The sequence below is a fragment of the Rana temporaria genome, chromosome 2, assembly GCF_905171775.1.
Source record: "Rana temporaria chromosome 2, aRanTem1.1, whole genome shotgun sequence".
Lineage (NCBI taxonomy): Eukaryota > Metazoa > Chordata > Amphibia > Anura > Ranidae > Rana > Rana temporaria.
In genome coordinates this window covers 84,035,497-84,063,236 of record NC_053490.1, presented here as the reverse complement: position 1 = coordinate 84,063,236, position 27,740 = coordinate 84,035,497, and the positions used below count along the sequence as shown (strand labels likewise).

At 42.2% G+C, this 27,740-nt stretch overlaps 1 protein-coding gene across 1 annotated transcript in view; it reads left to right on the top strand.

The window, feature by feature from the left end:
* MTUS2 (microtubule associated scaffold protein 2) overlaps positions 1 to 27,740 on the top strand; it is a 472,945-nt gene that overhangs the window by 290,759 nt on the left and 154,446 nt on the right. The window contains exon 6 of the mRNA XM_040340468.1: positions 12,623 to 12,834. Within this exon, the coding sequence (XP_040196402.1) occupies positions 12,623 to 12,834 (212 nt within the window). The remainder of the gene's footprint in view (positions 1 to 12,622; positions 12,835 to 27,740) is intronic.

Here is a 27,740-nt window from a genome sequence, read left to right as displayed (position 1 = left end):
ACAAACACAGCACATTTTACATTCCTGCTAAATTCCTACTAAGTATAAAAATGTAACCCATATTGAGTTAATAAATAACAAATATTTGTACATTTTTAATTGCACTTTTTTTTTGCAAAAAAAATCAATCAAAAAATGTGTAGGTCTTTCACTTACAGCTTTCAGAGTTTGTAAAAGGGTGTTGGTCTGAAACACACATTCACTGAGGTATGCTGGCAAGATGCTTTGGAATGCCATTTGAAATACACAGTAAAAATATTTTTCTCACTCCGCACCTTCATATTTAAATTGTTTCATTTTAAAGACCGTGATTTGATCCTTTGAGAAGACCTCTCACAGGGGGACCTGGTATTTGTTAATACAAAACTACAAATTTTCCCTGACTACTCTGAGGAAACCCAAGATTGTGGAAACCATTTGATAACATCTGAGCAAAATTGAAAAAAGAATGGGATCAAATACAGTATGCTCTTTCCTGCAAAACTTTAAGTTCAGGATGGCAAGGTGGTTCGCTTGTTCACCTTGCTGGGGGATGCAGCAGCTTGGATAGACACTTAATGAAAGTGATGCATCTTTATCTTAGCAGTTGCCTTATTGTGCAGTTGTTGGACTCTGTGGAGGTCTGTGAGGTTCTTGCTGGGTGCTGGCTGACTAGTTAACCCGTTACCTGTCGGTGGGTTGAGGATGGGGCAAGTTGGGTGTTATGTGTTTTGTTATGGTTCATGCTCAGCCTTTTAATGCAGCATATTTTCTTTTCTGTTGTATATACCACCTTGCCTTTGTGATCTCGGGCAATATGATAGTGTGTCTACTGTATTCCTTCAGTCTGGGTCCAACCCCTGGTAAACTTCTGTTACACGTACTGATTACACATCTCATTTATGTCCTCTTGTACTATAGTATTATGGAGCATAAGAGTCTTGAATTCCCCTGTTAAACGCTCCTTGGTGTTTCAATGCATTAAAGGATTCCATCCTCTGATTTGTTTCCTACAGAAAACCCACCTGGTGGGTAGTACGTTCCTTTGCTTGAAGAAATTGGGGTCGGAGACCACTAACATTCCACTTTTTCTAACTACTCTACCATACCTCCCACCTTTTTTAAATGGGAACTAGGGACACCTATTAGCAAAAGTATGTAGGCATAGGACGTGCCCCCTACCACACCCCCCTTAAAGGAGAATTATACAAACAAAAATGATTAGCTAAACCTAAAACCCTTTTTTTTTACCACCACTTTTCCTTTATACTGGCTTTTAAAATATACAAGTGAAGCAATTTATTGGATGAAAGGTTTAGCACTGGGAAACACTTTTTGAGAAAAAAAAAGTGCATTTTATATACAACTATATAGATCAGACCAAAAAGAGGGGCAATGAGGAGGAAAGAGGGACAGAGAAAAAGGTAGCTATGTTATTATTCATGCCATTGTAGACTCAGTGGATATGGTTATTCTGGTCCTATATTTACCACTTTATGCCCCAATTCAGCTGTTGTATAATATTGTGGCATGCCTGACAGTCTACTCTACTGACCATATCTTGATTTCGGTGACTTTAATAGGGTTCCTGACCCTGGTGTGGAGAGAATGGCCCCAGATAATTTGTGCCCCTCTGATCTTATGTCCCGGGATGAAGCGTCTCATCTCACTGATGTCTGGAGATGGTGGATCCGTTCTAAGTGGGTATTTACTTGCCATTCGGCCACACATACAACTTCCCCACATCAATCTAGTGTTTGTGGGGGGTTCTGTCCTGCCCAGGGTCTGGGAAATCACCATCCTGCCACAGGGCATATCACACTATGTCCCCATCCTTTTGCCTTTGGTTACGTCCAGGACACCATCTACAGAGTTATGGAGATTGTCTGGATTTAGGTTGACTGACCCAAGAGTTAAAGTGCCATTTATACATGACATACCCAAATATGGGTTTCGTAATGCACATAGAGCTGCTTTTTCTAACACCTGGGATGCTTTTAAAGCCTTTATGAGGGGACGCATCCAAAACTTTATAGAATGTATCAGGAAAGAGTTGAGAGCCAAATTTATCTGGGTGGAGTGTAGGGTGATGGCTTTAGAACAGACCTATACATTGACCCAGGACCCCTCAACCTATTTGTCCTTACAAACAGCCCTTAAATAGGTAATGCTCCTTTGTACCTCTACAACAAAAACTCTAATTCTTCATCAGTCTCAAAGATGTTTGCATATTTGCCCAAAAATGTCTAGACTGCCAGTTTGGCTGGCTAAGGAACACTCTAACTCTGGCCACTGATGGTGAAGTACTCACAGATCCTCATGTGACCAATGACAGCTTTGCCTTCTACTATAGAGGCATTTATAGCATTCGGATGACATATGCAGAGCACTTGCTTGGCTACCTAGCACCTGTCTATCTTTCATGATTAAAAGAAACCTATAAGAAGAAACTAGATGCCCCCATTACACTCGAGAAAGTGCAAGTAGCTTTTTCTACTTTTCAATTGAATTTTACAAAAGTTTCTAAGACAAGTTGGGAACTAGACTCCACATGCTTTTTCTGCAAGCCCCTTGACTCAAAGGTTTTGCCACCCTCCATGCTGGAGACTGTGATTGTAATAATCCCCAAGCCCGCCAGGAATCCAGATCTATGCTCTTCATACAGGGCAATATCGCTTCTAAATGTGGATGCCAAAAGTCTGAAAAAATCTTATCTAACCACTTAAATGTGATTCTGTCAAATTAACCCACCTCTGAGCTGTCCTTCGTAAATTTGTCTTTGGTCCCTGTTTTATTGCCTGGCTCTGCATGCTCTTCTCAGCCCCCATGGCCAAGGTATGTACTAACAATTTTCCACTCATTTTCCTCTGTCCAGAGGGATGAGGCAGGGCTGCCTCCTTTCCCCAGACCTGTTTGCCCTTGCCCTGAGTCCACTGGTTGTTCAACTACATGCTGCAGACTCAGTGAAAGGAGTTCAGGTGGACTGAATCAAGGTCAAATTGTCCCTGTATGCTTACAGGCTGTCTTACAGATAATTACATAGTTACATAAGGTTTAACAGGAGGTACACAGGAGGTTCTTGGATCATGGGGATGAACACATTCCTGGGGAGATGACTGTTACTGTAGCTTCAATCGCCTCCAGGTGTGATTTTTTTGACAGAGTGTGCCCTGCATGCTATGGTCAGTGTGCAGGTATCTGGTTAGAGAGAACAAATACCCAACTAAGAAAGTGTTTCATCTGGAAAAGGTGTCCTATGTACCTGGGGAAGATGTGGAGACTCGGGGGGGGGGGGGGGGGTTACTAAAGGAAAATCCACTTTGTACTTGAAAGTGCAGTTGTTGTAGATCCGAGGAGGACATGCAAGGAAAATAAAAGACAGCATTTTAGCTTGCACATGATTGGATGATAAAGTCAGCAGAGCTTCCCCTCATTTCAGATCCACCCCTCAGATTTACAGCGACTGCACTTCCAAGTGCACTTGCAGCACTTGGAAGTAGCACTGACTGAACTGGGCTCTTTAAATTCAGCACTGACAAAATAAAAGCAGAACATTGTATTTCTCTGTCTCTCCAGTATGATGGACATGTGCAGTAAGAGCGGAGAGTGGAATACTCCCTGATTGTCTGCTTCTTCAGCTGAAGAAGACCTGCCCCTATCAACTCTGAACAGACACCTGATTGGCTGGGCAGGCAAGAAGGCAGGTGATTTCTGCCATGGAGAGACTACAGGGGCCCATTTGGAGGACGGTAGTACCTGGTTAAGTGTTGCAGTGTGTCCGGGAGAGCACTGGCAAAATTCTGTCTACATCACTGCTGCTACTGTTAAGAGACTTCGCTGAGAGCGGCTGCGTTTGTCGTGTTTTTGTTTGTGAGCTGCTGTCCAGTAACCAGTTTTTCTAGTATCTGGTGTTCCAGTTGTTGTGCTGTAATACAATTATGCCGCGTACACACAGTCGTTTTTTGTCTTGTAAAAAAAGACGTTGTTTTTTCTCATGAAAAAAAACGAAGTTTTTCAAACTTCATTTTAAAAAACTACGTTGCCTACACACCATCGTTTTTTCAAAATGCTCAAGCAAAGCGCGGTTACATTCAGCACGTACGGCGGCACTCTGTTCCATTCAAGCTCGCGCCATAACTTGCTTCTGAGCATGCGCGGGTTTAAAAACGTCGTTTTAGCCCACACACGATCATTGTCGTTTTTCAGAAGACATAAAACAATGTTTTCCCCACACACGGTCATTTTAAATGACGTTTTTAAAAATGTTGTTTTTTTTCATCACAAAAAGCGACCGCATTAAAAGAGATGTATGTTTTTTTTTTTTGAATCATACTTACCTAGGTGGATGCAGCATCTGTCCCCTAGGTGTTTCTAACACTGAGAACTGAGCGATCAAACACCGCCGATCACTCTGTTCTCATAGCTCCATGAGAGAGAGCTGCTGACTACATGGACGGGCCTAACAGGCATGTGGGCAGATCCCGACTCCATTGTCATGATCTTGCCTCTGTGATGTGAGCCAACAGCAGGCTGCAGCCCACCATCTGCTGAAAACGAGCTTTGACTGTACTTCTCTGTAACGGTATGGCCCGTGGGACTCAGAGGCTCTTGAAGGATACGGGGTACTCCTGGTTCAGCTTCACCAATGACTCTTGGGTCTAGGGTCATCCTATGTCCACTAGGGGCATAGGATGACTGAGAAATTATATCTTGAATTACATGAGATGGGACAGTAAGGATAATTCACAATGTATTGCAGAATATCTTGAAATATTACAGGTGGTTAATTCTGAACCCAACAGGTCAATAATAGTGTGATTCATTCAATGTGGGGACACATACTGTTAAGATGTTAATTGATGTTAATCACCTCCAGCTACCTGGCTGTAGTGATAAAGCTTGCTGTGATTGCATTCTATTGTCTATTGTGTTAATTAAGTCTGGCTCCCAAGATATTTCATTGTGCTATGCTAATTGACACTGTATTGTGTGAAAGTCTATTGCTGATAATATGTGATGTGAATTAGCACCCTCTAAAGGTCAAACGTCTGACTTATGTTTACTAAAGGAATGTGTACTGAATAGAAGGTGAACAGAGCCAGAGTCATGGCGTCTGCCATGTCAGCTATAGTAATTAACTCATGTAGATTCGGTGCCAGAATGTCTGTCTAAGATGTGGATTGAGGGGGACTCGTTAGTACCCATTGTATGATGTTGTGGGTGGAGTGTGTCATTGTCCCTTTGATTACTGCAGCATGCTTTTTACTGTATAAGAAGAGCCTGAGTTTGTCATTAAAAGATCTATCCGTTTGGAACCAGAGACAGAGCTGTGTGTCTCGTTTGTCTGGGGAATTCTTATGGGTCCTGTCTGCTGGGATGTGGAGTGTCGATAAGCTGTCGTGGGTTGGTGGAATGGAATATCGTAAACGGCGTTAACCCCTGACCGTTACATTCTCCATTAAGGAAATATTATGTAATCTTGATATTCCAGGGTCCTTTTTGAATGCCAGTCCAGATTTTTCCAGCAAAGCTTTGTAGTCACTGATTGTGTCTTAAGTCTGTATTTGCATTTAGATTGCAGCTGCTTTTGCTTTAAGTGTACAGTATGTAAATCATAATAATGAACGTGTCTTATTTTTTTCCCTTTTGGTCTGTTAAATACACCACTGAAACTTTTTTGTTATACCTGTTCGATAAGTGCAAAAAAAAAAACTGTTGATCCTGCCAGACACTGACAGTGTGCATCCAGATTTGATCACCTGCAGATAGTCGCTTCATAAGCAATTACACATGAACAGTTGCGATTAGCTGCGGGGCTGACATTGCTTTCAATGAGGCAATCTGCTCAAACATTTTCACATGGATCCCTGTTGATTCTCCTTTGAATAATCGCAAACAGCCCAATCGCAAGTGCGAATGGGGCCTAAGCCAGGACAGTATGAAAACGTACGTCACATCAATGGGTTTCACGGAAGCTGCAGCACTTTTGTAAACAAAAATGTATACAGATAAGTAAAAATGAACAAGGTGCAAGTTGTGTCCTCAAAGTAGGTTCTAACTTCCAATATTTTAACATGACATGTCTGCATATCCCAGTAAAAAAAGACAGTTGAGATAGAATTGTTTTAGGAAGCAATTGCCAAATAAAAAAAAAATAAAGTTTTAGTACCCTTTTAGCTCACAATTTTAACCTAACTGTGGGTTATCAATATACACACTTCAGATAAATACACTGTACATACTTAAAAAAGAATGTGCACAGAGCAAACTATCCTGCATTTAGCATGCCCTAGATTTCTAAGGGTCCCCATTGTATTTATAATACAGCACATTAATTTATCCTGCCATTGGTGAGATACAGTCCTTACAATATATTTTATACCTTATATGCTGTATTCATCTCTGTAAATAATACCATCCATTATCGTTTTTTTTTTATTATTATTATTATACAGGATTTATATAGCGCAGACAGTTTGCGCAGCGCTTTAAAACAGTAGGGCAGACAGTACAATTACACTTTAATTCAATATAGAAGGAATCAGAGGGCCCTGCTCATTAGAGCTTACAATCTAGGAGGGAGGGTCAAGTGATACAAAGGCTAATAACTGGGGGATGAGCTGATGAAGAAAATAAAAGAACGGTTGTTAGGTGGAGGCAAAGTAGGCTTCTCTGAAGAGAAATGTTTTCAGGGATCGCCTAAAAGTAGATAAATTTGGAGATAGTCTGACAGATAGGGGTAGGGTATTCCAGAGGATGGAAGAGGCCCGGGAGAAGTCCTGGAGGCGAATATGGGAGAAAGCGATGGGGGAGCTAGTGCACAGAAGGTCTTGAGAGGAAAGAAGATGACGATTAGGTTGTTATGTTGAGACTAGGCGAGTGATGAAGCTGGGGCAGAGTTGTGGATGGCTTTGTAACTTATTGTTAGTATTGTGAATTTAATTTGTGGGGAGAGTTGCAGCCAATGGAGGGATTGGCAGAGAGGGGTAACAGATACTGAGCGGTTTGTAAGGTGGATGAGTCTGGCACCAGTATTCATGATGGACTGAAGAGGGAGTAGTCTATTTAAAGGTAAGCCAATGAGGAGGGAGTTGGAGTAGTCGAGGCGAGAGATAACCAAGGAGTGAATCGGGAGTTTTGTGGTTTCATTGGTTAGGAAGAGACGTAGTTTTGGAGATGTTGTAGAGGTTGAAGCGGCAAGCTTTGGAATTGGATTGGATGTGGGGCAGAAAGGAGAGTTCAGAGTCTAGGATAACACCTAGCACCCTAGGTGGGGATGGGTGGATGGTCGTTCTTCTGATATGGGGGGTTATTTACGAAAGGTAAATCCACTTCTGAGAGGTAAATCTGAGAGGTAGATCTGAAACGAGGGGAAGCTCTGCTGATTTTATTATCCAATCATGTGCAAGCTAAAATGCTGTTTTTTATTTTCCTTGCATGTCCCCCTCGGATCTACAGCGACTGCACTTCCAAGTGCACTTTGCACTTGTAGTGCAAAGTGGATTTGCCTTTAGTAAAAAAAAAAACATTGTGTCTGTTATAGCTATTGTGTAAGTGGCCAGTTATTAGGCCTCGTACACACGACCGAGGAACTCGTCGGAAAAGACGTATTGTTTTCCTCGACGAGTTCCTTGTTAGGCTTGTCGAGGAACTCGACAAGCTTGCTTTGCGTACACACAGTTATGACAAAATCTCCTCGTTCTCAAACGCGGTGACGTACAACACATACAACGGCAGGGGAAGTTTGATTCCACTGGCACAACCCTTGGGGCTGCTTTTGCTAATCTCATGTTACTGCGTGTTAAGTAAAAGTTTGGTAAGAGACAATTTGCACTTTTCAGTCTGTTACAGCGTGAAAAATGTGTTATCTCCATTACAAACGCTACTTTTACTCCCGTCTCATACTTTATTCTGAGCATGCGTGGGTTTCTTAGCATACACACGCTCAAGTTTCTCATCGAAAACCAGCTCCGCCGAGGAACACGACGAGGAAATTGAGACTCCCGTTGAAGAAAAAGAGAACTTGTTCTCTTTTTTTCTCGTCGAGTTCCTCGACAGTTTCCTCGATGAAAAACATACACACGACCGTTTTCCTCGGCAAAAAAACTCTCCCACCAAGTTTCTTGATGGATTCTGTTGAGTTTCTCGGTCGTATGTACGAGGCCTTAGGTCTTTGAATTGATGTGATTTCAGAGCAATACTACTGGCTCTTAGCTTTAATTTCAGCACCCTCTGTGTGGAAAGCACAAACTTCCAGGAACAAAGGCAAAGGCACACATATTTAACAAGAATGATTAGTTAGTTAGTAAGAAATGATTAGTTAGTAAGAAATTTGCTAATGCTCATTCTCATCACTCTGATTCTCATTCTCATCAACTCATTGCCAATAGTGCAGCAACGTTCTTCCCAAAAGTACAGCTCAACTTAAAAACAAACGTATTTAGGCTTTAAAAAGAGCATTGATCGCGGTAAAGCCTTTTTCAAATGTGATTGCAGTCTGTGACCCCAAAATGAAGATTACTCCTCAATTCCTGTCTATTTTATGAGTGTCAGACAGAACAGGAAGTGGAAGGAAAGCTCTCAAAACAGGGACACGGGTCAGATATTATTGTTTTGTTATATCTGGCACCGTAGGATATTGTTTTTGTCTGTGTCCCTGTTGGGGAGGTTTCAGAGGCGTATCTAGTGAAAATAGCGCCTATGGCAAGCACTGAAAATGCGTCCCTGTCAAAACATTTGAAACCCATCTTTCAGATAACCTTAACAAAAAAAACAGCTAACAAAACTAGTGATATTTATCATCCCTTGTGATACCTTGGGTAGTGACATATCCTCTTTATGGAGAAATGTGGGGTTTATTAGACCCCTGATCCCTCCTCTGCCCTCCAAGGCCAGGTAAATGCAGAACCAATACTGGAAGTGATGAAATCTTCATCACTTAAGGCCTCAGTTTTCACAGAGGAGAGGGAGTAACTAATGTTCCTCCTTCTTTGTGTGCTGCCAATCCGACCAGATGGAATGGGAGAGCCTGGGCGAACAGGGGAGAGCTGTGGCTGAACGCAGCAGGGATAGCACTACCATTGTCCATTAGCAAAGGTGCTAATAAGGAGATCCTGCCTATGCTCTGGAGGAGGGAAAAAGAGACCCTTAGACCCTGGTAAGTGCCTTGCTGCCCAGCCACTCAACAGCGCCCCCTTCATATGGCCCCCATGGCACTTGCCATGGCTGCCTTACATTACTTTCTGTCCAGAAACAAGAAGTGAGGGAAAATATCCTTAGCTGTCACACTGAAAATGTTTATCCACTTAATGTTCACACCTGTAATACCCTTTTTGGTAAAAAATGCAATTTTTAAATTTTAGTTATGAGATTAGTGATTCAATAGTAACTTTGTCATAACTGATAAGTCGATACTGATGATCAGAGATATAAAAGCTGCTGCAAAGAGAAAATCTGAGCAGTTGTTCACTGCTATATGCAGGCAATTGAAGGCTTCTACTATTGGCACCTGTATAATTAGAAATAATACTAATAGAGATGTGCTTTAAATTCTTAGGCTAGGTTCAAACTTGTGCGGGTGTTTGCGTATGCGGGAATCGCACCTGTTCCTGCACCTGCAACCACCCACAGCAAAAATATGCTGCCCTTCATTCTTAATGGCACTCCTCACGCAACTAAACCCGAAGTGCGTTTTAAAGCAAAAGTACCATACGATTTCCCTACGGCTGTGTTTTTTAAAAGGTGTGGGGACTTTTCTCCTGCATTTCCCACAGGTACAGCAGCCCATTCAAGGAAATGTGCTGCTGTGTCCATGTAAACACTGGCCGCATCAAACGCATATGTGTAAACCAAACCTTAAGGACCAAATGTAGTAGATCGTAATTCATTATAACAAATAACACAAATTTGTTTTTTTTTGTTTTGGACAAAGTGGAGGGGGATTAGAACACATGTCAGTTTTTTGTTTATTTATTTAATTGCTGTCTGTGCCCCTGTTAGGGAGATTCATCCTCTCTACTTCTGTCCTGTTTACTGTTATTACCAAAAGTGAATTCCCAAATTTGTGTTGACCCCAGAACAAGAACAGAGGGGATTTCTTTTAGGCTGGGTATTGGTGTCATTGGTGATATCAGTTTAGTCAGTTTCCCCCCAGCATCAGTTAGTGCCAGATTGCCGCACTATCGCAGTCCCACTAAAAGTCACTGATTACCATCATTAGAAGTATAAAAAAATAAAATTTCCAATATATTTACCATAGTTTTTAGACATTATAATTTTCACGCAAGCCAATCAATATACACTTATTGGGACTTTTTTTTACCAAAGACATTTAGCAAAATACATTTTGGCCAAAATGTATGAAGAAATTCGATTTAAGTTTTAAAGCATAAGTAAAAAATATTATTTTGTTTTTTTCATATTTTTTGACTTTTTTCGTTTATATCGCAAAAAAGAAAAATCAAATGGTGATCAAATACCACCAAAAGTAAGCTCTATTTGTGTGAAAAAAAATTATATAAATGTTGTTTGGGTACAGCGTTGCATGACCACACAATTACCAGTCAATGTACGCAGTGCTAAATGGCAAAAAAATGGCCTGGTCATGAAAGGGGTACTGTAAAACCTTCCAGAGCTGAAGTGGTAAATGTGTACAGTGCCTTGAAAAAGTATTCATACAAAATTTTCCACATTTATTGGAGTTTTACGTGATAGACCAACACAAAGTGGCACATAATTGTAAAGTGAAAGGAAAATGATAAATGGTTCTCCATTTTTTTTTACAAATAAATATATGAAAAGTGTGGCGTGCATTTGTATTCAGCCCCCTTTGCTCTGATACCCCTAGCTAGTGGAACAAATTGCCTTCAGAAGTCACCTAATTAGTAAATAGATCCAATACAGCTGTTCTGTGAAGCCCTCAGTGGTTTGTTAGAGAACCTTAGTGAACAAACATCGTCATGAAGGCCAAGGAACACACCAGACAGGTCAGGGATAAAGTTGTGGAGAAGTTTAAAGCAGGGTTATGTTATCAACAAAATATCCCAAGCTTTGAACATCTCATAGAGCACTGTTCAATCCATCATCTGAAAATGGAAAAAGTACGGCACAACTGCAAACCTATCAAGACATGGCCGTCCACCTAAAGGAGAGCATTAATCAGATTAACAGCCAAGAGGCCCATGGTAACTCTGGAGGAGCTGCAGAAATCCACAGCTCAGGTGAGAGAATCTGTCCACAGGACAACTATTAGTCATGCACTCCAAAAATCTGGCCTTTATGAAAGAGTGGCAAGAAGAAAGCCATTGTTGAAAGAAAGCCATTAGAAGTCCCATTTGCAGTTTCCGAGAAGTCATGTGCGGGACAGAGCAAACATGTGGAAGAAGGTGCTCTAGATGAGACCAAAATTTAACTTTTTGGCCTAAAAGCGAAAATGCTACGTGTGGCGAAAAACTAACACTGCACATCACCCTGAAAACACCATCCCCACTGCGAAACATGGTGGTGGCAGCATCATGTTGTGGGGATGTTTTTCTTCAGCAGGGACAGGGGAGCTGGTCAGAGTTGATAGGAAGATGGATGGAGACAAAAAGAGGGCAATCTTAGAAGAAAACCTGTTGGAGTGTGCAAAAGACTTGAAACCGAGGCGGAGGTTCACCTTCCAGCAGGACAACAACCCTAAACATACAGCCAGCTACAATAGAATGGTTTAGATCAGGGGTGTCAAACTCAATTTCATTGTGGGCCGCATCAGCATTATGATTGTTCTCAAAAGCCCCGGTTGTATCTGTAAAAATTAGATGTCCAGAGCATCCCCTCCCCATATATTAGATGTCAAGAGCCACCGCACCATCAGAAGTTGAGTCTCCCACTCTCTCTTATCACAGTGCACCACCCTTTCCTTATGCTGCTGCTGGGAAGAAGATGGATGCATTGCTTGAAAGCAGAAAGTAAGGGTCTGGAGGAGGACCAGAGGAGGGCTGGAGCTCTCCTGCAGCTGCAGGAGAGGTGCAAGGGCCACATGAAATGGCCTGGAGGGCCGAATTCGGCCACGGGCCTTGTGTTTGGCACCTGTGGTTTAGATCAAAGCATATTCATGTGTTAAAAAGTCCAAACCTCTGTGCACGCCACACTTTTCACATATTTATTTGTAAAAAAAATAAGAAGCCATTTATTATTTTCCTTCCACTTCACAATTATGTGCCACTTTGTGTTGGTCTATCACATAAAATCCCAATAAAATACATTTACCTTTTTGGTTGTAACATGACAAAATGTGGAAAACGTCAAGGGGTATGAATACTTTTTCAAGGCACTGTAGATCTTATTGAAAAGTACTGCATGTTTCTCATGCTAGAACACATAAATGTACATAGGTGTTTTTCAATGGTACTTTCTCTGAAAATTGTTATGCACATGAACTTCCACCATGCTTCAAAATCCTCTCTACATGCCTAACCATAAGAGCAGGTGAATGTTCTCTTTGGGTATTTATTATAGAGTTTGAAGTAATTCCTGGGTTCTTCTTTTGATTTATCAGTTTTTTATTTTATTTTGAGTGATCAGAAAAGTCTGCTAATTGTTGTGGAACAAAAATGTATCATGTCACAATGTTAAAGCTAAAAATAGTTTTCATCCCTTCCAGGACACCCCAAGCTGAAGCCAAGCATTGTAAAGAACGGTTATCCTGCCAAGTCTGAGACAACCACCAGAGATCCAGATCGCCACTGTGCGCACAGACTGAAGGAGAAATGTGAAGAGAAGACTAAAGAACTTTTGTTTATACGAGAAGAGTTTAAAAAAGCCAGGTGTGCATTCGTCGTATTTGCAGTGACAACGCAGTATTTCTTTAGTAAGGTAAGAAAAACAAAACATCTTTATCATTATTCATGTCAATTGTTTCATTACCTTTTAGAATACCTCCCAAATTATAAATACATTTGTTGGTAGGTAAACACAAGTATGTATAATGCAAGCAAAACATTTTTAAGAAAACATTTGATTGGCAGATATAGGAGATGCCACAATATCTTGCTTGCTACAGATGCAAAATGTGACCCTCTATTATCTTACTTCAGTTTACTACGAGGCAGTTGTAATGTACAGCAAAACTTGTTGCAAAGCTTATATCTATTTTCTGTTCTTCACAAAATCTAGTTACATATTTACATACATAGTTAGCCAGGTTGAAAAAAGACACAAGTCCATCTAGTTCAGGCAATAAAGGGGAAAGAAAAAAGAAAAATCATACAATCCCATACAGACAATCCTATACCCACTGTTATTCCAGAGGAAGGCAGAAACCCCAGCAAAGCATGATCCAAATTGCTCCAGCAGGGGAAAATAAATATTTCCTGATCCCCCGGGAGGCAATCGGATATTCCCTGAAATTAAAGCAGTACTTTACTGTATTTAACCAGTTCCCGACCCCTGCATGTACATATACGTCCACAATATGGCACGTACAGGCACATGGGCGTACACGTACGTCCTCGCCTATTAGCGGGTGGGGGGTCCGATCGGGACCCCCCCCCCCGCTACATGCGGAGGTCGGGTCCGCTCGGGGAGCGATCCGGGACCACGGCGCGGCTATTTGTTTATAGCCGCTCCGTCGCGATCGCTCCCCGGAGCTGAAGAACGGGGAGAGCCGTGTGTAAACACGGCTTCCCCGTCCTTCACTATGGCGGCGCATCGATCGCGTCATTCCCTTTATAGGGAAGACACGATCGATGACGTCATTCCTACAGCCACACCCCCAAACAGTTGTAAACACATACTAGGTGCACCCTAACTCCTACAGCGCCCCCTGTGGTTAACTCCCAAACTGCAACTGTCATTTTCACAATAAAGAATGCAATTTAAATGCATTTTTTGCTGTGAAAATGACAATGGTCCCAAAAATGTGTCAAAATTGTCCGAAGTGTCCGCCATAATGTCGCAGTCACGAAAAAAATTGCTGATCGCCGCCATTAGTAGTAAAAAAAAAAAAATTTATAAAAATGCAATAAAACTATCCCCTATTTTGTAAACACTATAAATTTTGCGCAAACCAATCGATAAACGCTTATTGCGATTTTTTTTACTAAAAATAGGTAGAAGAATACGTATCGGCCTAAACTGAGGAAAAAAAATGTTTTTATATATGTTTTTGGGGGATATTTATTACAGCAAAAAGTAAAAAATATTGCATTTTTTTCAAAATTGTCGCTCTATTTTTGTTTATAGCGCAAAAACTAAAAACCGCAGATGTGATCAAATACCACCAAAAGAAAGCTCTATTTGTGGGGGGAAAAAGGACGCCAATTTTGTTTGGGAGCCACATCGCACGACCGCGCAATTGTCTGTTAAAGCGACGCAGTCCCGAACTGTAAAAACACCTTGGGTCTTTAGGCTGCATATTGGTCCGGGGCTTAACTGGTTAAGCACTACAAGTTGGAAATGCTTTTGTAGCACTCTTGTCCTAAGAAAATTTAGCTGTGCTAGGTGGTAACTAGCCTGGCTAATTTGTATTCTATTGATCAAATGGGTTTCTCCTAAGCCTGGTGTTAACTGTGATTTCTCCCTTTTGTCAGTAGGCGGCACTGTTACCTTTGGCATCAGTGTGATGAATTATAGTGGATTCAGGTTATGAGTGTATATACTTCTCTCAGCCAATCAGCAGGAGTTTATTTGACGGCTGAGGATGCTGGGAGAGGCTATTTATTTGGAGAAGGATAGTTGAGCAGGGTTCTTTCCACCCGGGCTGCGGCCTGGTTGGGCGTGTGTGGATCAGCAGCAGAGGTTTAGGCCTGAAGCCTGGGGCCTTGCCACATGTGTCAGGGGCTCTGTCGAAGAGAGCCTGGTCATTGCTGGGAGGCATGGAAGGGGAAGTTGCCAGAGGGTCAACCACTCTTGTTGCCGGAGGGATGTGTAGAGGGATGGAGTTTTGAAGGAGTAGCAGAGGAGACTCTCATCAGCCAGGGACTGTGAAGTGGTTGAGAAAGCTTCAAGAGAGAACAGTTGCTATGAAATACAGATTGCTGAATTCAGCTTAACCCCTTCCTTACCGGGCCGATACAAAATGACGCCGGCAGGAACCCTCCCTCCCTCCGGAAGGACGTCATATGACGTCCTTTCTTCCCGGCAATCTAGGGCCGTGCGCGCGGCACCGCTCATGACCTGGTTCCAGTGCCGGCGGCCGCGATGTCTGCCGGGCACCGGCGATCACGGCAGGAGTGTGGATCTCTGTGTCACACACAGATCCACCTCCTGTCAGAGGTGAGGAGACCCATGTGTGTTCCCAGTACAGAGGAACACACATCGGTCTCCTCCACTTGTGAGTCCCTCTACAGTGAGAATAACTCTCAGGGAACATATTAACCCCTTCAGCGCCCCCTAGTGTTAACCCCTTCCCTGCCAGTCACATTTACACAGTAATCAGTGCAGTTTTATAGCACTAATCGCCGTATAAATGTGAATGGTCCCAAAAAGGTATGCATTTCTGAATTCACTTGTTGTATGCCTTTTCTGATCAGGGGCTCAATGTATTAATGACTGAGACAGCCAACCAGCTAGAATTTTGGATGGAGCCAGCAATGCATTCTACATACGTTTCTCGATTTTGTATTTCAATGCATTAATTGGCTTCCTCCAGATTGGCCCTGTAGTGTGTGGGGGGGATGTAGGGATTTTTTTTATGTTTTATATATCTATGTTTATTATTGGCCTTATATAGTCAGTAAATTGCTAGGTGTCATGTTGACCCTACATACTAGATAAAACCCAAATAAAGCTTTTAAATATATGATTAAGGCATACTGTATAAAGAGGTGTTATACAAAAATATAAAAATGATAATATTAATGACGAAAATAATAATGATAACGCAAGCCCACAACTCTATGTGCCCTGTACATTGCTATGTAATATGTTGGCCCTTTATAAATCCTGGAAATACAGTATATATTTGCAGAACATGCTGACCATATACTGTATAAAGAGAAATATTGCAAAAATCTAATAATAATGCAAGTCTATATTGTATAATGAGATTTTTTAGAAGGACATTATGAGTTAGTTGAAGTGTAATATATCAGATAAAACCAGAGGGAAAGATGTGTGCTGAGTCTGTTGCATGTTAGAGGAAAACACCAGCAAGTAATTTATATGTGGAGTGGGAGGGAAATTGAAGAAGACAGCTCAAGTGTTCTAGAATCAGAGAATACAAGACAGAAATACAAATGAAGCTTCTGGGAGGACAGACCTGTGTGTATTTACTGACCATCATGCAGACATGTATTACCATATATGACATGCTGTAATTCTTTCAGACACTTTAGCAATGCATGGTGATACTGCAGGGAGTAAACAATGCATTGTATTTACAGATTGCATTCTTATTACACTAAATACTGAGGCAACATTTTCCGTAAAGAAAACACTAGATTTCACTGCTTTAATATTTTACATTCCTGAGTTTTCCTACCATTTGTATCACAGAGGAAATGGTATATTATGGTGCTAATCATCATCATAAGCCACTATCCCTGAAACAGAGCAGAAACAAAAGGATACCCTCTATACCAAAAGGGAAAATATTATGGGCTGCATGTAAAAATAAGAAAACACATATATCATAAAAGGTTACAATTTTATTGGTACCAACACTAAAAACAAACATGGCTAATTATAAAATGTTTCACATATAGCTAACAGCATCTCAACATGCCAGTGCAGTAATATTGAGATCACATGAATGATCAGACGGTAAATCACCCAACACCAAAATTTTGCAGCAACCTTCTTCATCAGGGGTGCCATATATACTGTAGATACAAAGAATAACTATTAGGGATGAGCTTTATGTTCAAATCGAGCATGAGTTCGACTCGAACAGCGAACAATTTGGGGTGTTCGCGTTAAATTTGAAAAGCCACGGAACACCGTTAAAAGTCTATGGGAGAAATCAAAAGTGTTAATTTTTAAGGTTAATATGCAAGTTATTGTCATAAAAAGTGTTTGGGGACCTGGGTCCTGCCCCAGGGGACATGCATCAATGCAAAAAAAAAGTTTTAAAAACTACAGTTTTTTAGTGATTTTAATAATGCCTAAAGTGAAACAATAAAAGTGAAATTTTCCTTTAAATTTCGTACCAGGGGGTGTCTATAGTATGACTGTAAAGTAGCGCATGTTTCCAGTATTTAGAACTGTCCCTGCACAAAATGTAATTTCTAAAGGAAAAAAAGTCATTTAAAACTACTTGCGGCTAATGAATTGTCGGTCCCGGCAATACAGATCAAAGTCATTGAAAAAAACTGCATATGGATATTAACCCCCCTGGCGGTATTCCCGATTCTGACTCTGGGTTAAATTTTTCAGCTACGATCGGTAACCCCGAGTCAGACTCGGGCTCGCCTCGCTGGATCCACAGGCAGTGTTTACTTACCTTTTCCCTGGATCCAGCGATGCCACAGCGATGTGTGAGCGAGCGGGACCTCGCTCGATTCACACAGTGCCTCTGTGTGCCGCCAATCTCCGTTCCCTGCGACGTTACGACGCACGGGAGCGGAGAACGGCGCCAAATTCAAAAAGGTAAACAAACACCTTACATACAGTATACTGTAATCTTATAGATTACAGTACTGTATGTAAAAAATACACACCCCCCTTGTCCCTAGTGGTCTGCCCAGTGCCCTACATGTACTTTTATATAATAAAAACTGTTCTTTCTGCCTGCAAACTGTAGATTGTCCATAGCAACCAAAAGTGTCCCTTTATGTCAAAAATGGTTTTAGAGCAGCTAGAAAACAACAATAATAAATTATAATCACTTGCAGAATTGTGCGATAGCGATTTGTGGGGAAATTCGTCATAAAAAAATAAAAGTAATGACAGCGACAATTCTGCAACTGAGCAAATTTCAGTGATTTTGAGTTGATTACATTATTGAATCATTTTTATTATAATTATATTATTATTTGTTATAATTATTTATAATTATTTATTATATTATAATTTATAATTTTGTTTTTTTTTTAAAAATCATACCCGGGATGCCCACTAGACTCTTGTTTGGACAGATTTATGTGAGTTATTCCTAAGAATTACAGGCCTACAGTATAAAACGCCAAATTTCCTTGCAAATAATGGTACCGCTTTTAGCACTTTTTTTTCTGAAATAATCATACCGCCAGGGAGGTTAAGGGGAACCCTGCGCAATTTTTTTTTTTAAGTGGTGTGGTGTTCCCCCAAAAATTCATACAAGACCCTTCAGGTTTGGTATGGATTTTAAGGGGAACCCCACACCAAAATAAAAAAAAGGCATTAGGTTCCCCCAAAAATCCATACCAGACCCTTATCCAAACACGCAACCTGGCAGGCCACAGGAAAAGAGGGGGGGATGAGAGAGCGGCCCCCTCCTGAACCATACTAGGCCACATGCCTTCAACATGGGGAGGATGTCCCCATGTTGATGGGGACAAGGGCCTTATCCCCACAACCCTTGCCCGGTGGTTGTGGGGGTCTGCGGGCGGGGGGCTTATCGAAATCTGGAAGCCCCCTTTAACAAAGGGGAACTCCAGATCCCGCCCCCCCATGTGAATTGGTAACGGGGTACCCCTACCATTTCACAAAGAAAGTGTAAAAAAATAAAAAAAAAATAACACAGACACAGCTGGACAAGTCCTTTATTTAAAAATAAAAAATAAATTACAGCGATGTAATCCCGTCTCTCGATGTCCAACGATGATCCATTCTCCAGCAACGCTGCAGTCTCCACTCATTCTCCAGCAAGGAACAAAACCCCCATGACGCGTAAGAGGGGGCAGGGTCACCCATCCACATCATTGGGTAACCCTTTCTTTGAGAAATGGTAGGGGTACAATGTACCCTATTACCAATTCACATAGGGGGGCCGGGATCTGGAGTTCCCCTTTGTTAAAGGGGGCTTCCAGATTTCGATAAGCTCCCCGCCTGCAGACCCCCATAACTACTGGGCAAGGGTTGTGGGGATAAGGCCCTTGTCCTCATCAACATGAGGACATGTGGCCTGGTATGGTTCAGGAGGGGGGGTGCTCTCTCGTCCCCCCTCTTTTCCTGCGGCCTGCCAGGTTGCTTGCTCGGATAAGGGTCTGGTATGGATTTTTAAGGGAACCACACCATTTTTTTTTTATTTCGATGCGGGGTTCCCCTTAAAATCTATACCAGACCTGAAGGGTCTGGTATGGGTTTTTGGAGGAACCCCACGCCATTTTTTTTAAAATGGCACGGTGTTCCCCTAATATCTATACCAGACCTGAAGGGCCTGATTTGAAATTTGGGGGGACCCCCCATGCTTTTTTTTTTGGTTTAAGGTTCCCCTTAATATTCATACCAGACCCAAAGGGCCTGCTAATGGACTGGGGGGAACCCCTGACGTTTTTTTTCAATGACTTTGATCTGTATTGCCGGGACCGACAATTCATTAATAGCCGCGAGTAGTTTTAAATTACTTTTTTTCCTTTAGAAATGACATTTTCTGCAGGGACAGCTCTAAACATGGGAAACATGCACTACTTTACAGGCATACTATACACACACCCCAGGGGCGAAATTTAAAGGACTATTTCACTTTTATTGTTTCACTTAGGCCCCTTTCACATGTGCGGACCGTATGTCCGCATTTTCATCCATCCGTTTGCTGATGAAAACGGGACATACATTGGTCCCTATGTGATTGCGGGTGTCAGCGGATGAACATCCGCTGACACCCGTAATCACCTGCCTCCGCAAAGCTCCAATTTTGCGGACGGAAGAAAATACTATTTTTTCTTCCGTCTGCGGATCGGATCGGATGAACATGGACACACGGTCCGTGTTCATCCGATCCCCCCATAGGGGAGAGCGGAGAAAAGACAGGGCGGTCCCTGCACAGTGTGCGGGGACCGCCCTGTCAGCCGACGGCTCAGCAGGGATTTTATGAAGGATCCCTGCTGAGCTGACGGACACACGGAGGCGGATCATTACTGATCCGCTCGTGTGAAAGGGCCCTTATTAAGCATTATTAAAATCACTCCTCCCGAAAAAAACGGCTGTTTTTAAACAGTTTTTTGCATTGATACATGTCCCCTGGGGCAGGACCCAGGTCCCCAAACACATTTTATAACAATAACTTGCATATTAACCTTTAAAATTAGCACTTTTGATTTTTCATGTTCGTGTCCTATAGACTTTAACGGTGTTCGCGTGTTCGATCAGATTTTTTGCCTGTTCGCATGTTTTGGTGCGAACCAAACCAGAGGTGTTCGGCTCATCCCTAAAAACTATAATTGAAAAAATACAAACAATGAATATTTAAGATGACATATATGGGAATAGACAATATGATGTATGGAAATCAATACCGACCTAAGTGTACTATGAAAAGACATATACAGCCGCAAGTTAAAATCACTTTAAAAGCAGTGTCAAGGCCAACCCGCTGGTCCATCAGAGAAAATGCCCCCAACTTCCTGCTACTGGGGCCACCTGAGAGCAACAGGGGCAGTAATCAAGATGTTACTAACAAAAAATAAAAAAAATATAATCAAATAAATATATGTTGGAAATTAGACTATCAAAGAAACTACTAATGGATTAAAACCCAGAAAAAAGCACTTACATTGCCCAGGATACTTGGAGGAATGAGTAATCGACTCAGAAGGAATGAGTGGTGAGATAGAAACTGCAAGATGGGAAATAGATCCTGAGGACCACCCAATAGAAAGCAGATATAGGGTAAATATAAAAATATATACCATCAGCAAATGGCAAATGAATATCTTAGGGAATGACCCAATAGGTTCATAATATGTTACATATAAGAGGACATCAGAGAACAAGTGCCCACAAAAGAAGTTCATCTACCTGCTCTTTACACGACCTGCACATCCAGGCCAAATGGCGGTGGAATTAGTGCATTCTGGTGTTCTCTATATATGGGCCTGGGTCCAATCCAAAAGTGGCCAATCATAATTTAAAAAAAAATGTTGAAAGGAAAAGGAAGTAAATTGCAGAGGCTGACCATCCAATCTGCACCAGAGTTACAAAGCTAGGCAGCCCCCTGAGCCCGGAGAGTGCGGCGGCACCCTGCCCACCGGTGCAGTGATGTAGTATGCCGACGACGTGATGACATCATGCACTCCCTGCCTACCAGAGCACATAAAGATTGTGCTGGAACACAAAGCAGGAAGCTGAGGAAAGCAATTCATGGCTTTAGTTGGAACGTCCATGTTACAGAGCAGAATTAAAACTGCCAGCGTCTCTGTACAGAGGATGGGACTGATCATTCCTCTTATTTAACCCCAAAGAACCAAAAATGTACGTTTCAGACAAATTTGTTCAGAATGCAGGGTTCAGGAATGCGTTGTGCTCAGAATACACTGTGCGACATACACTGACCTACCTGACACATACACAGCAAAGTGATTTAAGGTAGATATTAAGTCAAAAAATCTTTTACCCCCCCTCCTCCAATCATTTTTTCCCTTATAGACGCTGGGCAGGCTAGTTTTGGGCTGGCGACATGCGGTTAGGGTGTGCACCCCAAGCCGGGTTCTGTAAATTATGCTTTTGATTATTATACATTACTGCCCACCATTCGGTTGCTATCGGTTACTATACATTTCTGCCCACCATTCGGTTGCTATCGGTTACCATACATTACTGCCCACCATTCAGTTACTAGAGGTTGCTAAACATTACTACCCAGTACAATTCGGTTACTACACATTACATTACTGCCCATCATTCAGTTGCTAGAGGTTACTGCACAATGATTACCTGCAATTCAGTCCCCTTCTGCAAACTGCTCAGTCCTGCCGTTGCTTTATTAATCACCACCCCCGCTGCTGGCAGAAGAGTGAGTAAGAATGCACACAGCCCTGTCTGTGTGTCTTTGATCTCCCTGCTCGTGCTGCTGACCGGAGAAGGTGGAGGGGGGCCTGGGAGGTGGGGACATCACAGAAAGCCTGCTCTGCCTCACTCCTTGTCAGAGTCACAGCAGCTCTGGTACTGACAGAGGAGAAGAAGGCTCTCGAACATGGTAAGTGCAGGGAACAGAGCCGAGCAGAGCACACTCCCGCCCGCCTCAATACAGCACAGCCACGCTTTCATCTCTGCCTGCATCTTCTTGTCAAATGTGGCGGGCTGCAGGAGGAGGACAGGTTACAGTAATACTGATTGGCTGAGAGGCGGTGGTAGGCGTAGCAGTTATTAGAAGTGTGGATGAGATGGCTTCTATGATTCGATTAGCTTGCGCTCATCACCCTGGGCACTTATTGTTTGTCACTCCCACTCGGGCAAATCACCGCTATCCCACAGAACTATAGGAGATGTAGTTTGCGGTGCGGTGTGGAGGATTCGATTCTTCACTGTGTGCTTTCCTCATTTCATGACGTGCCCACAGATAGGGCTCGGCGTACCGACAGCGGCACGCGTGCCACGGGTTCGCCATCACTGATCTAGGCGGACATGAGAAACCAGCTTTCAGTCTGTCCAATGACCAAACACCACTTCCTCCTCTCATATTGTTAAGATCAATAAGGGTGGTAGTAGAATAACCACTTCAATATAGGGCACTTTCACCCCCTTCCTGCCCAGGATAATTGTCACTTTCAGTGCTGTCGCACTCTCAATGACAATTGCCTGGTCATGCAACACTGCACCCAAACTACATTTTTATAATTTTTTCCCCACAAATAGAGCTTTCTTTTAGTGGTATTTGATCACCAATGGGGTTTTTATTTTTTGCTAAACAAACTAAAATAGACCGAATTTTTGGAAAAAAAGTTTTTCCTGTAACAGCTCTCTGTGGAGTGGGAGGCTCCCCGAGAGGCAGCGGGAGCTCCCTGCTCCCGCTGCCTCTCAGAAAAGACTCCCTTCAAGCTTCTCCTGTTGTCAGGCTTTTCCCAGGCCAGCACCTGAGCCCTGGCTCAAGGCAGAGCAGGGTTTGCTTTAAGGGTCACTGACAGCCTCCTCACAACTACATCTCTATTTTCCACCTGACTCCCTTGCCAGCATGACTCATCAATATCTAAGGGCTGACTTACTGTAGTCCCCTGCCAGGCCCACCACCTGGGGATTGGCTAAGCTCCCCTAAATGTGCAAGACTAGCCTCGACCCTCTAGTCTCTAGAATGTTCTCCAACTCGCTAGAACCAGGGGAAGGCACTAGTGAGCTGTCTGTATGAGTCATGCTGCTCTGAATTCTAATAACCCTGACCCAGATTCACAGACTCACAGGGTTTAGACGTGAGTCATAATATATTTTACCAACCCTGATACTAGTAGCCCACTATTATTATTTTTATTATTATACAGGATTTATATAGCACCAACAGTTTACACAGCGCTTTACAATCTAAAAGGGAGACAATACAGTTATAATACAATAACATACAAGAGGATTAAGAGGGCCCTGCTCAGAAGTCACTAGAGGATGCTACGTACCCACAGCTATACTGCTAATTTGCATGGTCTTTATAAGCAGTCTCCTGTACATGACACTGGCTGTGCCTTCTTCCACTGCACTTTTCCTTCCTCAAAGGTTGTGTACAATGCATATATCCATTATGGATGCACTTTATCAAAAATAAAAATAATTAATTATAATATATCTAAAATCACACAATTCTTAGAGGAACACTCCCCTAGTGATGTGTCTTCTGTTTGTGTACAAGACCATTCTAGTTTTCATTTCTGTGATTTTCTAGTTTAGATTTGATTGCTGAACAGTCTAGATTGTTTTGTAATAAAACCCAATGTGAGGCAGTATTAAAGGCATTGAATTTAGGCAGCTTGCTGTTGGATTTTTTTTTTTTACTCCTTCAAGTATGTGTATCTTTTTAGATGTAATCCACAGATCAATCAAACTACGTTTTTCTCTATATAGGAAAGGTGACATGGGTGAATTTGAACATCAGCTTTGCAGCTTCTTGTTAAGAAAATTGCAGGGTTCAAAGGCATTTGTCTCGCCCTACAAATGGCTAGATTGATCTGGTCATGAATAGTGCACAAGCTGATGCATACAAACCCATTACTGTTTCTTTCTATTGATGAGATCCTTTGGGATACCTGAGGTTCAGAATCTGACAAAAGCAGATATCATTCTTCTTAAAGCATCAAAATCTAAGCGTTTAATTTGCTGGACCAGCTCTCGGTTTATTAAAGCACAACTCACCATAATGATCTAAGCTTGTGCAGGAAGCCAGCAGTCAATGGCACTTATTGAGAAGTGTAATCCAATAGAGAATAATGATTTTTTACTTAATGACTGGAGGTCTGTGGATACTGCATTGAAACTGCCGTAGAAAGGTCATGTACACTGCTGGATCAGTAATTAATGAGGCCCCACTGGTTTTCTCTCCCACATAGTTATTACATTCATTTTGCATACGATTATTGATGGTTACGGATATATATGGTATATCTAAAATATAACAGAATGTAGTAATAGTTTTCCTGAATTTCTTGGATTGTGTACATCTTCTGTAGAACATTTGTAATACCTGTACTAATGTAAGCCTACGCTGAAAAATGTAAATATAGATTTTGATAGATTAAGAGCTTGTTTTTTAAGGACGGGTTCCTACTTCCTCAGATTTAGCAGTTTTTGGACAAGTCAAACAAAAATTTTCCAATATTATCAATAACCATGCAATCTGGGGTCATCCTATCAGTCTATAAAGTCAATGTTTTTACAATTGGCTCATCTGATCTTGCCATCTATTGACAAATAGAAACATGTTTATATACATTTTTTTTAACATCAAGAAAAACTGTAATGCCGCGTACACACAATCAGTCCATCCGATGAGAACGGACCGATGGACCGTTTTCATCGGTTAACCGATGAAGCTGACTGATGGTCCGTAGCGCCTACACACCATCGGTTAAAAAAACGATTGTGTCAGAACGCGGTGACGTAAAACATAACGACGTGCTGAGAAAAACTAAGTTCAATGCTTCCAAGCATGCGTCGACTTGATTCTGAGCATGCGTGGATTTTTAACCGATGGTTGTGCCTACTTACGATAGTCTTTTTCCCATTGGTTAGGAATCCATCGGTTAAATTTAAAGCAAGTTGGCTTTTTTTTAACCGATGGTTAAATAACCTATGGGGCCCACACACGATCGGTTTTGACCAATGAACCGGTCCATCAGACCGATGTCCCCTGTTTAACCTATCGTGTGTACCAGGCCTTAAAGGTTTAGTCTGTCCACAATTGTGGATGTTAGCTTCTTGTACGTCCCAAAAATGCAACCGACAAGCCCCTTCTGGAGTTATAGGCTTTTTCCTCCACACAAAGCTGGCAATATGGGGGCATGAGGAGGGTGGTTATGGTTCAAAGCTTACCCATGCTGAATTATATGATCCCAATGGCTATTCTCAAATTGTATCTAGGTTTGAACTTTAGGATGTGCCGTCAGTTTTGAGTAGGAAACTCCTATATGTGTCATTGAATCTGTGTCACTTTAATAATAGCAGGGCTGCAGGTTACAAACAAGTGTCTCTCCACTCACCATACATAGCAGTGATATTACTTACTTGCCCCCCAACTGAGATTTTCATGTCAGTATGGATCCTAGAGGAATCTGAAGGGAAGCAGTTCAGTCCTGACTTTTCGCATAGCTCTTCTCTGCATGGATATGCAACCTCTTTATATGTGGGCGAAATTTTTAAAATAAGAACCCACTACACCTCAGTGTAAAGGCAAAACTTTATATTTATTTTTAATTTTGGATAGTTGTATAAAATAAAGGAGGGTTATAACCCCTCTAGGTTTTTTTTTTCCTTTTTTTAACATCTGTGTTGCATTGGGGAGATTTCCCTTCACTTTCTGTCCCATAGCCAAAACAGAAAGTGAGAGAAAATCCCTCCAAAGTGAGGGAATCCCGGTGTGTCACTAGTACTAATGTCCCCATTGGAAGATCTCCCCTGTATTAGTGTTTTTCAATGTAAACTCAACATTTTGGATTTTCTCTTACTTTCACTTTCACTTTTTAACAAATAGAGAGGTTGAATCTCCCTAAAGGTGGAACAGGCAGCAATAAAAACTGACAGGTGTTCTACTCCCTCTCCACTCTATCCAAAACTTAAAAAAAAGTTCTATATTTATACTTTAACAAACATCTACCTAAATATAAAATATAATTTGTGGATTGACAGATTTAAAGTGGTTGTAAAGTCAGAATGCTGTTTATCCTAATGCATCCTATGCATTAAGATAAAAAGCCTTCTGTATGCAGCATCCCCCCTCAGCCCCCTAATGCTTACCTTAGCCCCATCTCGATCCGGCGATGTTGCACGAGAGACTCTGCTGTCCCCTTCTCATTGGCTGAGAAAGCAGCGAAGGCCAAAGTATTAGAGCCAATGAGGATAGAGAGGGGGCGGGGTGGAGTCAGGCTGTGGCTCTGTGTCTAAATGGACACACAGAGCAGCGGCTCAGCACAAGTGCACCCATAGCAAGCTGCTTGCTGTGGGGGCACTCAACAGGAGGGAGGGGCCAGTAGCCCAGACAAGGGAGCTGAGGAGAGAAGGATCCGGGCTGCTCTGTGCAAAACCACTGCAGGTGCGCTATTACGTTAAGTGCCCGTTCACACAGGGGCTGCTTTAAAATCTTTTAACCTCAGAGCGGCTTGCAAACGACTTTAATAGAAGTAGTACAGGAATCTTTTTCTAAGTCGGAGCAACTTGAGTTGCTCCTATTAGAAACGGTTCCATTGTACTGAATGGAGCATGACTTGTCAGGCTGACAAGTCGCCTGACAAGTCGCCCTTGTGTGAACCGGCACTACCAGTCAAACTATCAAAGTAAACAATATCAGAAAGGCCACCTTTCACACGGGCTGTCCGATCAGGTTCGCCTGTCAGTTTTTCCAGGGGACCTGATCAGACCCTCCATTCAAACCTATGGAGGTGCGGATGTCAGCGGACACATGTCTGCTGACATCCATCGTTATCCGACCCGATCCTGTCCTCAAAATCCAAACAGATGGAGGTCCTATTTTACATCCGTCTGGCAGATCGGACATGATCGAATGAAAACTGACAGGCGGTCCATTTTCATCGATCTCTCCATAGAGAAGAACAGGACTAGGTTTGTCTCCACTCTGCTCAGTAAGTGGAAAAGGACCTGTCATCCGCCTGCTCAGCTGGGTTTCGTGGAGCGATCCCCTGTTGAGCAAGGGGATCCAACAGAGGCGCTTGTAAGAAAGGGGCCTAATGTTGGTGCGAACAATCATCAAACATAGGTGTATAAGGGATAGTTTACACTTGCTTCAAAACAAGGCTTCAGACAGGCTTTGTTAAAGCTCTCTGAATGCCAGTCAAAGCCCCTGTCACTAAATAAAATGGTTAGCTTATAGTCCTGTTTACACCTTGCTTGTGTTTTGCTTTGCTTTGCTTTGTTTCGCTTCAAAAGTTATACCCCATGTCACTTTTGTGGGGCCTCTTTCAGTAAATAAAATGGCTAGCTTCCAGTCCTGTTTACACCTTGCTTTTGCTTTGCTTCGCTTCCAAAGTTATACCCCATGTCACTTTAGTGGAGCTTCAAAGCGTCTTCAGATCCTCCATAGAACTCTATTGCAAAGCTTGCTTGAAGCTAACTTGAAGCATCTGCAGCTTTTCAGGGGCTTTATTTCAGCTTTAACTTCCCTTTTTTTTGGAGAAATTGCAGGCATTAGTTATCGACACACACACACAGGGCATCTGCCAAGCTTCAAATGGGCATCACTAAAACGTCACCGAAGCATCACCAAAGCTTCATCG